We start from the raw sequence: 14,320 nt of genomic DNA, 5'->3' as shown, positions 1-14,320 counted from the left end.
AAGTAACCAAACCTTCAAGCTTTGTGTGCAAGTCGAAGACAAGCGTATGTTTATGTTTGTCTATTTCAGAGTTTCTTCAAGGACTGTCTGTTTGACCTGTGCGAGCTGGATGGTGCTCAACCCATCCTGTGTGAGTCCATCGAGTCGTACGTCAACGACTGTCAGGACCGAGGAGTCACCATCGGAACCTGGAGGAACAGCACCTTCTGCCGTGAGTACAGATCAATGTTGGGGTCAATTCCATTTCAATTCCAGTCATTTCACAAAGTAAACCAAATTCTCATTCCAAATGTCCCTCACTGAAAAGCATTAAAGAGAATTGGAATTGGTATTTCAAAGTGCTTCCTGATTTGACTGGAATTGAAATGGAATGGACCCCAACCCTGGTACAGATACATGTTATACGTAATAATAACAAGGAAGAGACAGATATTGATGATGAAGATGGAAATTGTAGTGATTCATATAATACTAATTATTCATTCACTCACCAAAGACCCTGCTGTTATTAGCACATCAAAGACCAAACAATACACTCTAACAGTACTGTTCCGTATAATCAGCAAAGTCATTATTAAGAGACAGTCATGTTTTAAAGTAGACTTATCTCCTAAAGTCTCCTCTTCCCTCCTCCTCTCCAGCTCTGACATGCCCCCCCAACAGTCAGTACGTGCCCTGTGCCGCCCCTTGCCAGCCCACCTGTGCCTCCAGACCCTCCACAGGGTGTGATGCTCCCTGTTCAGAGGGCTGTGTGTGTGACCCTGGTTACGTCCTCAGCGCCGGGGACTGTGTCAAAGAGAACTCCTGTGGCTGCAAAGACACTAACGGACAGTACTACGAGGTGAGTGTGTTGTGTGTGTCGGGTGATGGACTTTGTGTGTGTGACGTGTATGTAACCAACCAGCAACCATCCACTGATTAACTATTGTCTCTCCATCCATCTCTCCTCCTTCCCTCCCTCCCTCCAGCCTGGTGAGGAGTGGTACGTGGAGGACTGTAAGCTGAAATGTTATTGTAACGCTCCCTTCGTCACCTGCAATCCCTCTGATTGCCCTCCAATGCACGAGTGTAAGGTCCAGGGTGGAGAGCTGGACTGCTACCCTACAAGTAAGTTCCCTGACATAAACATTATACTTGCATAATAAATATGTTTATGATGTCCTTGTATATTTACTTTCTTAATCCTCCTGGAGTAACTTAGGGCCTCCTGGAGGAACTTAGGGCCTGTACTAAAGTTATCCTCTTGGTTCCTGGAGGAACATTGGGCCTGTACTAAAGTTATCCTCTTGGTTCCTGGAAGAACACAGGGCCTGTACTAAAGTTAACCTCTTGGTTGCTGGAAGAACACAGGGCCTGTACTAAAGTTATTATCTTGGTTCCTGGAAGAACACAGGGCCTGTACTAAAGTTATTATCTTGGTTCCTGGAAGAACACAGGGCCTGTACTAAAGTTATTATCTTGGTTCCTGGAAGAACACAGGGCCTGTACTAAAGTTATTTTCTTGGTTGCTGGAGGAACACAGGGCCTGTACTAAAGTTATTATCTTGGTTCCTGGAAGAACACAGGGCCTGTACTAAAGTTATTATCTTGGTTCCTGGAAGAACACAGGGCCTGTACTAAAGTTATTATCTTGGTTCCTGGAAGAACACAGGGCCTGTACTAAAGTTATTATCTTGGTTCCTGGAAGAACACAGGGCCTGTACTAAAGTTATTATCTTGGTTCCTGGAAGAACACAGGGCCTGTACTAAAGTTATTATCTTGGTTCCTGGAAGAACACAGGGCCTGTACTAAAGTTATTATCTTGGTTCCTGGAAGAACACAGGGCCTGTACTAAAGTTATTATCTTGGTTGCTGGAAGAACACAGGGCCTGTACTAAAGTTATTATCTTGGTTCCTGGAAGAACACAGGGCCTGTACTAAAGTTATTATATTGGTTCCTGGAAGAACACAGGGCCTGTACTAAAGTTATTATCTTGGTTCCTGGAAGAACACAGGGCCTGTACTAAAGTTATCCTCTTGGTTCCTGGAAGAACACAGGGCCTGTACTAAAGTTATGATCTTGGTTGCTGGAGGAACACAGGGCCTGTACTAAAGTTAGCTTCTTGGTTCCTGGAAGAACACAGGGCCTGTACTAAAGTTATTTTCTTGGTTGCTGGAGGAACATAGGGCCTGTACTAAAGTTAGCTTCTTGGTTCCTGGAAGAACACAGGGCCTGTACTAAAGTTATTTTCTTGGTTGCTGGAGGAACATAGGGCCTGTACTAAAGTTATTTTCTTGGTTCCTGGAGGAACACAGGGCCTGTACTAAAGTTATTTTCTTGGTTGCTGGAGGAACACAGGGCCTGTACTAAAGTTATTATCTTGGTTGCTGGAGGAACACAGGGCCTGTACTAAAGTTATTATCTTGGTTGCTGGAGGAACACAGGGCCTGTACTAAAGTTAAGCTCTTGGTTCCTGGACGAACATAGGGCCTGTACTAAAGGTATCCAACATTTCTTGATCTTTCTTTGCATCAGGCCATGACAAGATAATCTGCTTGTATGCTTACTGTACCTCTGTTTGTTATCCTTCTATTATAACGTATCATATCTCATATCTGTTCTCCAGGCTCTCAGGACTGGAATATCTGTCATCTTTAATACAGGCTACTGTTATTCTATCTCCTGCTTATAGTCCATGATATCTCCCTCTGTCCCCTCTACCCCAGGTTCCCAGGACTGTGTGATCTCTGGAGACCCCCACTACAATACATTTGATGATAAGTTCTACAGCTTCATGGGGACCTGCACCTACACCCTGGCCAGGACCTGCAAGAACAACACAGGTAACAGTTCTAACTCTGGGTTCTGGGTTATGTAGTTCTATCTCTGGGTTCTGTAGTTCTAACTCTAGGTTCTAGGTTCTATAGTTCTAACTCTGGGTGCTCGGTTATGTAGTTCTAACTCTGGGTTCTACGTTCTGTAGTTCTAACCCTGGGTTCTAGGTTCTGTAGTTCTAACTCTGGGCTCTAGGTTCTGTAGTTCTAACTCTGCGTTCTAGGTTCTGTAGTTCTAACTCTTGGCTCTGGGTTCTGTAGTTCTAACTCTGGGCTCTGGGTTCTGTAGTTCTAACTCTGGGCTCTGGGTTCTAGGTTCTGTAGTTCTAACTCTGGGTTCTGTAGTTCTAACTCTGAGCTCTATGTTCTGTAGTTCTAACTCTGCGCACTGGGTTCTGTAGTTTTAACTCTGGGCTCTGGGTTGTGTAGTTCTAACTCTGGGCTCTGGGTTCTAGGTTATGTGGCTCTACTCTGGGTTCTGTAGTTCTAACTCTGGGCTCTGGGTTCTAGGTTCTGTAGTTCTAACTCTGGGCTCTGGGTTCTAGGTTCTGTAGTTCTAACTCTGGGTTCTAGGTTCTGTAGTTCTAACTCCGGGTTCTGGGTTCTGTAGTTCTAACTCTGAGTTCTAGGTTCTGTAGTTCTAACTCTGGGCTCTGGGTTCTAGGTTCTGTAGTTCTAACTCTGGGCTCTGGGTTATGTAGTTCTAACTCTGGGCTCTGGGTTCTGTAGTTTTAACTCTGGGCTCTGGGTTCTTGGTTCTGTAGTTCTAACTCTGGGCTCTGGGTTCTGTAGTTTTAACTCTGGGCTCTGGGTTCTTGGTTCTGTAGTTCTAACTCTAGGTCCTGCTGTGTTCTAAGCCCTGTGGTTCTACTTGTGTTCTGCTGTATGTGATCTAGGTCCGTGGTTCTCTGTGGAGGGTAAGAACGAGGAGCGTGGTCTGGCTGGAGTGTCCTACCTGAAAAAGCTCTACGTCACTGTCGATGGAATCACTGTCACACTAATGAAGAGCAGGAAGACTCTGGTACATGTTAATACATCCATCCATCCATGAATTCATCAATTCATCAATTCATCTATCAGTCAATCAATCAGTCAACCCAATGTATTTATACAGCTCTTCATGCATCAGCAGTTGTCCCAAAGCATTTAACCCCGCCTAGACCCAAATAGCACGTTAAAGCAGAAGCACTGACTAGGAAAAACTCCCCAGAATAAATACATGTTATCAAACAGTTAATAACATAGAATTATGACACTTACACAGTTATTAACATGTAATAACACTTTCTCATACATGTTTATGTCATTCACATTCCACGTCACAGATGTGGTGGTATCACTCTGTTATCTCTTTCTTGTTCTCCATCTCTCCCTTAAGCTGAGGATCAGCGATATTATGCCGTGACGATTCACCCAAAGCCTTTTTCCCCCTTCGTTATGCACCTTTTATCTCTCTTTCTCTCTCTTTCATTGTCTCTTTTTATCTATTCTCTCCCTCCCTCCGTCATCATCATCATCATCATCATCATTGTCGTCTCTTTTACCAGTAACCCTTTAAATCTGTCTTTCAGTAAGACCTCATCTTCACCTTTACTTTTTTTTCTTTTTCTCCAGATCAGCAAAGTCTTTCCTAGAATTATGTCGGTCTTATCCTTAACAGAGCTCAAACATCAAAATCCTCTGTCTGTGTAGCTAACGCGCTCTCTCTCTCTCTCTCTCTCTCTCTCTCTCTCTCGACAGGTGAATGGAAAGCGAGTGTCCCTCCCTCACTCCCCCTCTCCGCTCATCTCTCTATCGCTGGCGGGTCAGTACGTCACGCTGCAGACTCCGTTCGGCCTCAAGGTGCGCTGGGACGGAAACCACTACGCCCAGATCTCAGTGCCCAGGTACACACAGACACAAGAAGTGGGCACAGGAATTATAATCTAGTATCTTCCTTTTTCCACAAGGCCGATCTCAAACAAATTACACCCTATTCCCTTTATAGTGTACTACTTTTGTGCCATATCTATGTGATAAATGTATCAATACTATTGCAAATGATTTATCATCATGACTTATGATTTAATATTATTCATATAGAATTTAGAACCATTTCTGTTCTAATAACTATTATGATCTTTGTAGTATGATCTCTCTAGTAATCCACTGGTTTTATGTCTTTGTATCTTGACCTTTGAACTAATCCACTGTGCTGTGTATCTAATCTACTGTGTCGTGTATCTTGGTCAACACAGCTCCTACTCTGACAAGATGTGTGGTCTGTGCGGTGACTACGACGGTAACCCTAACAACGACTTCACCAAGCCGGATGGATCCCAGGTCACAAGCTCCAAGGACTTTGGAAACAGCTGGAAGACCGAGGAAGATGAGGATGTCACGTGAGTGGGAATTATGAGGGAATTTTCTTTGGAAATATTGACTGATGAAGTCAGGAATATTTCTGCCCATTAATGTATGTAGTAGAACTTAAGTACACACTTGAGACTGAGTGTACACTTGCAATAGTTTGGGAACTGAAATAGTTTGGGAACTGAAATAGTTTGGGAACTTAGTGTACACTTGTAATATCAATAGTTTGGGAACTGAGTGTACACTTGTAATATCAATAGTTTGGGAACTTATTGTACACTTGTAATATAAATAGTTTGGGAACTTAGTGTACACTTGTAATTTGCAATAGTTTGGGAACTAAGTGTACACTTGTAATATGCAACAGTTTGGGAACTGTGTGTACACTTTAAGGGGTAATAAGTGTATTGTGCATTATATTATAAAATGGTATTGTCTTTCCATTTTTTTTTATTGTTAATTAAAATTGTGTTTCCACAGATGCAAACCCGACACCAACCCAGATCCACACTGTGATCCCTCACTGGAGGCAGAAGTTTCCAAACCTGAGAACTGTGGGAAATTAACTGCCACCAAAGGACCCTTCAGGTGAGCAAGAACACTAACAACTCTGAATTATTGTAATGTTTGTTTATGTGTCAATTAATTCCATAAGGGATTAACTGACCATTTCACACGAAAATGTATTCATACAGAATATTAACTCGGTACTCACCCCATATAGTATGTAAAGAGAAAGTGATTTAAGGTTCTATAAGAAGAGTTTATGTCCAAAACGCTATATCCACCAACTTTTCACATTGGTATTTTTTTCATCAAAAATCAATGCTTATTTGAAAATAATGCAGATTTAATTAATTGAATTTAAAGTTTTGGACTATATATGTGAAAATATACTTGAGGAGTTTCATTCCAAATCGCTATATTCACTTTTTTTTTTTTTTTTACATTTTCACAAATCTTTCACAATCATCAGAAACGATTGCTTATGGGTACCTTCATGTGTGTGTAAAGTATTACTGTTCTCAGATGTTTTATTAATAGATTTTAGATGTATATGAAAATGTTTTTTTTGCCAAACGCTACATATCCATTGTTTAGCTGGAAAGTAATGCTCGTGTCGTGTATATTTGACTGTGATATGCAGTCTTACATAGCTCACATAGCCATCGTAAGATGAAGGCACTTACTCTAAGTCACTCTGGATAGGAACATCTGCTAAATGATTAAAATGTCAAATGCAAATGTTCTACATACATATCTCATGTTGCTATATTGAATTATAATTATTGTTTTCTTTTTTAATATTGTGGTAACAAATATATAATTTGTACAGCTCTTTATATAAAATGTAGTTATTTGTTACATTTGGCTGTGTAAAACCTAGCAGTATTACTTATTTCTCTCAGAGTGAGGCGGATGTATAGTATTTTGCAAGAAACATGATTATTTGTCTCTGAAATGAAACCATCAAGTGATAGATTTCAAACAAATGCATGTCTGTCATTGAACAACCCGATACCATGATTACATAGTGAAAAAAACACACCAATCTCTTTCATCATTTCTTTAAAACAATAAAAGCTAATTTACCAACATTTCTGAAAATGGATATACAGCGTTTTGGAGTGAAGCTCATATAACTCAGTGTATTTATTTTTCTCTCTTATTCTCCCTCTCTCCTTCACTCTCTTCTTTCTTTATTTCTTTCTTTCTCAAATCCCCCTGTCTTGTCACACATTTCACTCATTCCCTTACTTTCTCTGCATTTTATCCTCCCCCCACCCCCAACAGGGAGTGCATAGCGTTGGTGGACCCTAGTCCGTTCTTCCAGAGCTGTGTGTATGACATGTGTCGCTTCGTGGGCCAACAGCAGATGCTGTGTGACCAGCTCCAGGTGTATACCGACGCCTGCCTGAGCGCAGGGATCAAGGTCCACCCCTGGAGGGAGCCAGATTTCTGCCGTGAGTCTCATATATAGACATCACAGACATTTAGTCACACAATAGACCAGGGTTGTGTTCAGTAGTGAGAACAATTTTTTGTTTTGAATGGGAGTGAATCGGGGAGGTTCCGAGGTCAAGGTCCACCCTTGGAGAGAGCCAGACTTCTGCTGATTTCTGTCTCACACTGAAGACACCGCAGACACCATAGACAGAGTGTCACGGTTGTCGAAAGGAGAAGCGGACCAAAGTGCAGCGTGTGTATCGTTCCACATTTTATTTACACTGTCAAACTATGCAATACATAAATAAACTGGAGAACAAAAACAACAAACCGTGACGCAGAGTAGAAACATACACTAACTCAGAAATAATCTCCCACATACCCAGGTGGAAAAAACCCTACTTAAGTATGATCTCCAAATAGAGACAACGAGGACCAGCTGCCTCTAATTGGAGATCATCCCAAACAAATCCCCAACATAGAAATACAAAACTAGAACCTGACAACATAGAAATAGAAAACATAGAAGAAGAAAAAACCTGTCACGCCCTGACCTACTCTACCATAAAAAATAACATCTTACTATGGTCAGGACGTGACACAGAGACACAGACCACTGAGATCCAATGCACTCAGAGGCTTAAAGATGCACTCCAGTCTCTTTTCACCTCATTTAACACCTGATTTACTTAACAAAAGGCACATCTCAATAGGTGATCCAGGTAAGACATGACATCACAAGGGGCTTTCCTCTTTTGTTCTCCAACGCTCCTCTATTGTTCCTCAAACAAGGGGGAGGCCGATGACATCAGAGTAGACCCACCAGACCTACTCCTTGAATGGCCAACTCTAGAAGTTTGCAGATGTGTCAACAAAACAAAAAAACTATTTCGCTCAAAACGTCTTGTTTTACCCTTAAAGCAGCAATCAGCAGTTGAAACAATAAAGAGTCCTCCCCGTGCCTGGTAAAAAGCTAAAGGATGGGGTTGGAGAAATGTAATCACTCTCTAGTCTCTAGACAGAGCTATGGATACAAGGCTTGAATGATAGTTTTAACCATGGTTTGAGGCCATGTAGTGTTGTTTATTTTTCATTTTCTTTGTTTACAAACATTGGAGTAAAACACGTTTATATTTGGGGTTCTGATGGGGTACGACTAAGCTCATGAGGCATTTATTTGTAAGTTATATTCTTCAAGAATCAATGGGTAAATATCATTCATTTATCCAAAAATGTATGAAACAACTGCAGATTGCCCCTTTAAAGGTGTGCTCATTATTGTATTTATACTTGGGATATTTCTTTTCAACAGCAAAAGTTAAAAACTAGCACTTCTTTAAAAACGATCCTGTCCTCGTCTCCTCCCCTTCGTCTGCACTGATTGGAAATGATTTGGTGGGTCACACCGTCACACTACCTTCGGAGTCTGCTGGAGATTTCGGAGAAGCAGAATCTGATTTCTCAGCCTGGCACACAGGCCAAAGTCACACAGTTGCAGTGCAAATATGTTTCTCAATCGATCCCAATATTAAAGTCCTTCCTTGATCATGTTTGGAACTGTTAGTTGCTTTATGATTCAGAAGACCTTCCTGTACTGACCTGTTTCTGCTCTCTCCTCTACCTCTATAGCCCTGGCCTGTCCTCCCAACAGTTCTTACTCCATGTGTGTGAGCTCCTGTCCAGAGACATGTCTGGGTGTCAGCGGCCCCCCTGGCTGCTCCGAGGTGTGTGTGGAGGGGTGTGAGTGTAACCTTGGCTTTATCCTGAGTGACGACAAGTGTGTTCCTGTTAAAGACTGTGGCTGTGTCAACTTCTCTGGAGACTACCATCCTGTGAGTAACCCTCCTGTGATTCACCTTCGTGAATGTTTAATACTGTTTAATAATGTCAAATCTCAATGTGACCTCTGGTTAAATACCACTGAACTGTAGACTCACCATAATGTGTGTGTTTCAGGTGGGGGATGCCTGGTACCTGGAGGGCTGTAAGGAGAAGTGTGTGTGTCTGGGTGGAGGGGTGCTACAGTGTCACAACACCACCTGTACCCCGGCAGAGAGCTGTGGCCTGCAGGACGGGGAGTTAGGATGTTACCCACTGGGTACTATAAAGTTATATGATTTACAACACACATGAATTACAACACACATGAATTACAACACACATGATTTACAACACACATGAATTACAACACACATGAATTACAACACACATGAATTACAACACACATGAATTACAACACACATGAATTACAACACACATGATTTACAACACACATGAATTACAACACACATGAATTACAACACACATGAATTACAACACACATGATTTACAACACACATGAATTACAACACACATTAATTACAACACACATGATTTACAACACACACGAATTACAACACACATGATTTACAATGCGCATCAATTACAACACGCATGATTTATAACACATGAATTACAACACACATGATTTACAACACACATGAATTACAACACACATGAATTACAACACACATGAATTACAACACACATGATTTACAACACACATGAATTACAACACACATGAATTACAACACACATGAATTACAACACACATTAATTACAACACACATTAATTACAACACACATGATTTACAACACACACGAATTACAACACACATGATTTACAATGCGCATCAATTACAACACGCATGATTTATAACACATGAATTACAACACACATGATTTACAACACACATGAATTACAACACACATGAATTACAACACACATGATTTACAACACACATGAATTACAACACACATGAATTACAACACACATGAATTACAACACACATGAATTACAACACACATGAATTACAACACACATTAATTACAACACACATTAATTACAACACACATGATTTACAACAAACACGAATTACAACACACATGATTTTCAATGCGCATCAATTACAACACGCATGATTTATAACACATGAATTACAACACACATGATTTACAACACACATGAATTACAACACACATGAATTACAACACACATGAATTACAACACACATGATTTACAACACACATGAATTACAACACACATGAATTACAACACACATGAATTACAACACACATTAATTACAACACACATGAATTACAACACACATTAATTACAACACACATGATTTATAACACATGAATTACAACATACAATAATTACAACGCACATGAATTACGACACATTTAACAACATCACAACAATAAATTAATTCAATACAATAAACTATAACTAAACTCTACCCTCCATCTCTCCTTCGTCTACCCACAGAAACAGGTATCTGCACTGTACAGGGCGACCCTCACTACACCTCTTTCGATAAAAAGGTGCATAACTTCATGGGTTCCTGCTCCTACACTCTCACCAAGCCGTGCGATGAGTCCTCCGGCTTGCCGTACTTCACTGTCGACACCCAGAATGAGCACCGAGGCAGCAACAAGAAGGTGTCGTACGTCCGAGCCGTCATGGTCAAGGTCTACGGGATGACCGTCATCTTGGGAAAGGGACGCAGAATACAGGTGAGGAGGATTATGGGTAGATCAGCGCTACAGTTTGACTTCACCACAATGTTACATTTCCCACATTTTAGTTTATTTATATTATTTATTTATATATAAATTATGCTGCCAAAGTGTCAGAAAAAGGTTTCGCAGTGTAGAAGATGGAAGGTGGTAATGCCTTTCACCAGTAAAGAAAACCGAAATATATTTTAAAAAATATTCAACGCTGCACGGTATCGTCAGTTTTTAGCGTCAAGACGTTTAATCAAACTGGTTGCTCTCTGCCCCTCTCCCAGGTCAACGGTACCCTGGTGACCACTCCTGTGACTCTGACCAGTGGGGTGAAGATCTACCTGAGCGGGAAGTTTGTTGTGTTGGAGACAACCTTTGGCCTGCGGGTGAGGTTCGATGGTAACCACCACGCTGACGTCACTCTGCCCTCCTTCTACAACGGACAGCTCTGTGGACTTTGTGGTAAGAACGGTTCATCAACAGATAATCAATATATCAATGACCAGTTAGTTGATTGACAGACAGGGAAACCTGCAGTAGTACACCAGCCCTTAGGATGAGAAAATAACGATTCAAAACATCCTAATTGAGTGGATAGTGATTCTGTCATTATTTGGTGATTGTCTGTCTAATAGGAAACTTCAATGACCAACCTGGTGATGACAACATCAAGCCGGATGGTAAACCAGCCGTCAACACCAACGAGCTGGGAGAGAGCTGGCAGGTGCCCGACGACCGCACAGAGTGAGTCTCACACACCTGTTTCTGTTTCTTTTGCATTCATGAATTGAGTGGTTTTGTTTATCCTGTATTTTTCAGGAAGTACTATAGTCTGAACTCGGATACCAGAGCCAGACTTTTACATTCATCCAAGATCCCACTGTTTTCTATCAAACGTGACCTACTACCGGTCTGTCTCCATGGAGATTTCATTTCACTCCTTGACAGTGATGTCTTTGACGTTCATCGCTTTCTTTAATCCCTCCATCCCTCGGTCCCTGTCAGCTGTACCCACGGTGGAGGAGAGGAGGAGTGTGATCCCAAGGTAGAGGCAGAGGCTGTGAAACCTACCAGCTGTGGGATGATCAGTGACCCTAACGGTGAGACACACACACACACACGCACACGGAAAGTATTCAGACCCCTTGACTTTTTCCACATTTTGTTGCGTTACAGCCTTATTCTAAAATTGATTAAATAGTTTTTTTCCCCTCATCAATCTACACTAAGTACCCCATAATGATAAAGAAAAAACAGGTTTTTAGACATTTTTACAAATGTATTACAAATAAAAAACTGAAATGTCACATTTACATAAGTATTCAGACCCTTTCCTCAGTACTTTGTTCAAACACAATTGGCAGCGATTACATCCTTGAGTCTTCTTGAGTATGACACTACAAGCTTGGCACACCTGTATTTGGGGAGTTTCTCCCATTCTTCTCTGCAGATCCTCTCAAGCTCTGTCAGGTTGGATGGGGAGCGTTGATGCACAGCTATTTTCAGGTCTCTCCAGAGATGTTTGATCGGGTTCAAGTCCGAGCTCTGGCTGGGCCACTCATTCAGAGACTTGTCCCGAAGCCTGTCCTGCATTGTCTTGGCTGTGTGCTTAGGGTCATTGTTCTGTTGGAAGGTAAACTTTCACCCCAGTCTGAGGTCCTGAGCGCTCTGGAGCAGGAGATCCTTCATCAAGGATCTCTCTGTACTTTGCTCCATTCATCTTTCCCTGACTAGTGTCCCAGTCCCTGCCACTGAAAAACATCCCAACAGCATGATGCTGCCACCATCATGCTTCACCGTAGGGATGGTGCCAGGTTTCCTCCAGATGTGACGCTTGGCATTCAGGCCAAAGAGTTAAATCTTGGTTTCATCAGACCAGTGAATCTTGTTTCTCATGGTCTGAGAGTCCTTTAGGTGCCTTTTAGCAAACTCCAAGCGTGCTGTCATGTGCCTTTTACTGAGGAGTGGCTTCCGTCTGGCCACTCTACCATAAAGGCCTGATTGGTGGAGTGCTGCAGAAAAAGCCCCTCTGGAAAGTTCTCCTATCTCCACAGAGGAACTCTGTAGCTCTGTCAGAGTGACCATCAGGTTCTTACTCACCTCACTGACTAAGGCCCTTCTCCCCCGATTGTTCAGTTTGGTCGGGCGGCCAGCTCAAGGAAGAGTCTTGGTGGTTCCAAACTTCTTCCATTTAAAGATGAGGAGGCTACTGTGTTCTTGGGGACCTTCAATACTGCAGACATTTTTGGTACCCTTCCCCAGATCTGTGCCTCGACACAATCCTGTCAATGAGCTCTACAGACAATTCCTTCGACCTCATGACTTGGTTTTTGCTCTGACATGCACTGTCAACTGTGGGACCTTATACAGACAGGGGTGTGGCTTTCCAAATACTGTCCAGTCAATTGAATTTACCACAGTTGGACTCCAATCAAGTTGTAGAAACATCTCTAACATGATCAATGGAAACAGGATGAACCTGAGCTCAATTTTGAGTCTCATAGCAAAGGGTCTGAATACTTATTTAAATAAGGTATTTCTGTTAGTTTTTTTAATAAATGGACAGCAATTTCTAAAAACCTATTTTCGCTTTGTCATTATGGGGTTTTGTGTAGATCAATGAGGAACATTTTTTATTTAATCTATTTTAGAATAAGGCTGTAACGTAACAAAATGTGGAAAAAGTCAAGGGGTCTGAATACTCCAAATGCACTGTATGAACACTGTCTAGATTTGAAAGAAAATCCTATGCTCAAACATATTTTCTTTCACCAAAACGGTTACATAAAATATACAACACACAACTTGTAATGTATATTTCAGTCTCCCCCTTCACTAAAACCATTTATCACCAATCATTCTCCATGGTTGTCCCAGGTATCTTCAAGCCGTGCCACGCGGTGGTTCCCCCCAACATCTACCAGGCGAACTGTGTGTATGACCAGTGTGCTACAGGAGGGGAGACGGTGGCTCTGTGCCAGGCTATAGAGAGCTACGCTGACCTGTGTGCCTTGGCTGGAGTACCCATCGCATGGAGGAACAACACCTTCTGTCGTAAGTCACACACACACACACACATACACACACACAGACACACACACACACACCTGTTGTAAGTCACACACACATATCTTAAGTCACACACACACACACACACACACACACACACACACACACGCACACACACACACACACACACACACACACACACACACACACACACACACACACACACACACACACACACACACACACACACACACACCTGTCGTAAGTCACACACCAAGAAACAATCTTTACAACTTTACCTTCTGTTGTAACACACACCTGTGTCTTCTCTATGTAAAACACAAGGCTGTGAATCTACTAAGAAACCTGTCAATATACTGTAACATACTGTATCTGCATGTTACTGTATCTGTATGTTACTGTATCTGTATGTTACTGTATCTGTATGTTACTGTATCTGTATGTTACTGTAACTCTATGTTACTGTATCTGTATGTTACTGTATCTGTATGTTACTGTATCTGTATGTTACTGTATCTGTATGTTACTATATCTGTATGTTTCTGTATGTTACTGTAACTCTGTTACTGTATCTGTATGTTACTGTATCTGTATGTTACTGTATCTGTATATTACTGTACCCCC

General features: G+C 41.7%; 1 protein-coding gene across 1 annotated transcript in view; it reads left to right on the top strand.

Moving 5' to 3' along the window:
• The window catches only part of LOC115194587 (IgGFc-binding protein), a gene marked incomplete in the record, with an annotated part of 100,674 nt that overhangs the window by 66,226 nt on the left and 20,128 nt on the right, over nucleotides 1-14,320 (top strand). The window contains 16 exon segments of the mRNA XM_029754407.1: nucleotides 70-211; nucleotides 642-841; nucleotides 969-1,107; nucleotides 2,708-2,824; nucleotides 3,712-3,836; nucleotides 4,556-4,701; nucleotides 5,053-5,196; nucleotides 5,648-5,755; nucleotides 6,962-7,131; nucleotides 8,744-8,946; nucleotides 9,071-9,212; nucleotides 10,425-10,672; nucleotides 10,951-11,128; nucleotides 11,302-11,410; nucleotides 11,672-11,766; nucleotides 13,544-13,720. Of these exon segments, the coding sequence (XP_029610267.1) occupies nucleotides 70-211; nucleotides 642-841; nucleotides 969-1,107; nucleotides 2,708-2,824; nucleotides 3,712-3,836; nucleotides 4,556-4,701; nucleotides 5,053-5,196; nucleotides 5,648-5,755; nucleotides 6,962-7,131; nucleotides 8,744-8,946; nucleotides 9,071-9,212; nucleotides 10,425-10,672; nucleotides 10,951-11,128; nucleotides 11,302-11,410; nucleotides 11,672-11,766; nucleotides 13,544-13,720 (2,443 nt within the window).

This window comes from Salmo trutta, chromosome 5 (genome assembly GCF_901001165.1).
Source record: "Salmo trutta chromosome 5, fSalTru1.1, whole genome shotgun sequence".
Taxonomy (NCBI): Eukaryota; Metazoa; Chordata; class Actinopteri; order Salmoniformes; family Salmonidae; genus Salmo; species Salmo trutta.
This window is presented reverse-complemented; position numbering and strand designations above follow the sequence as displayed.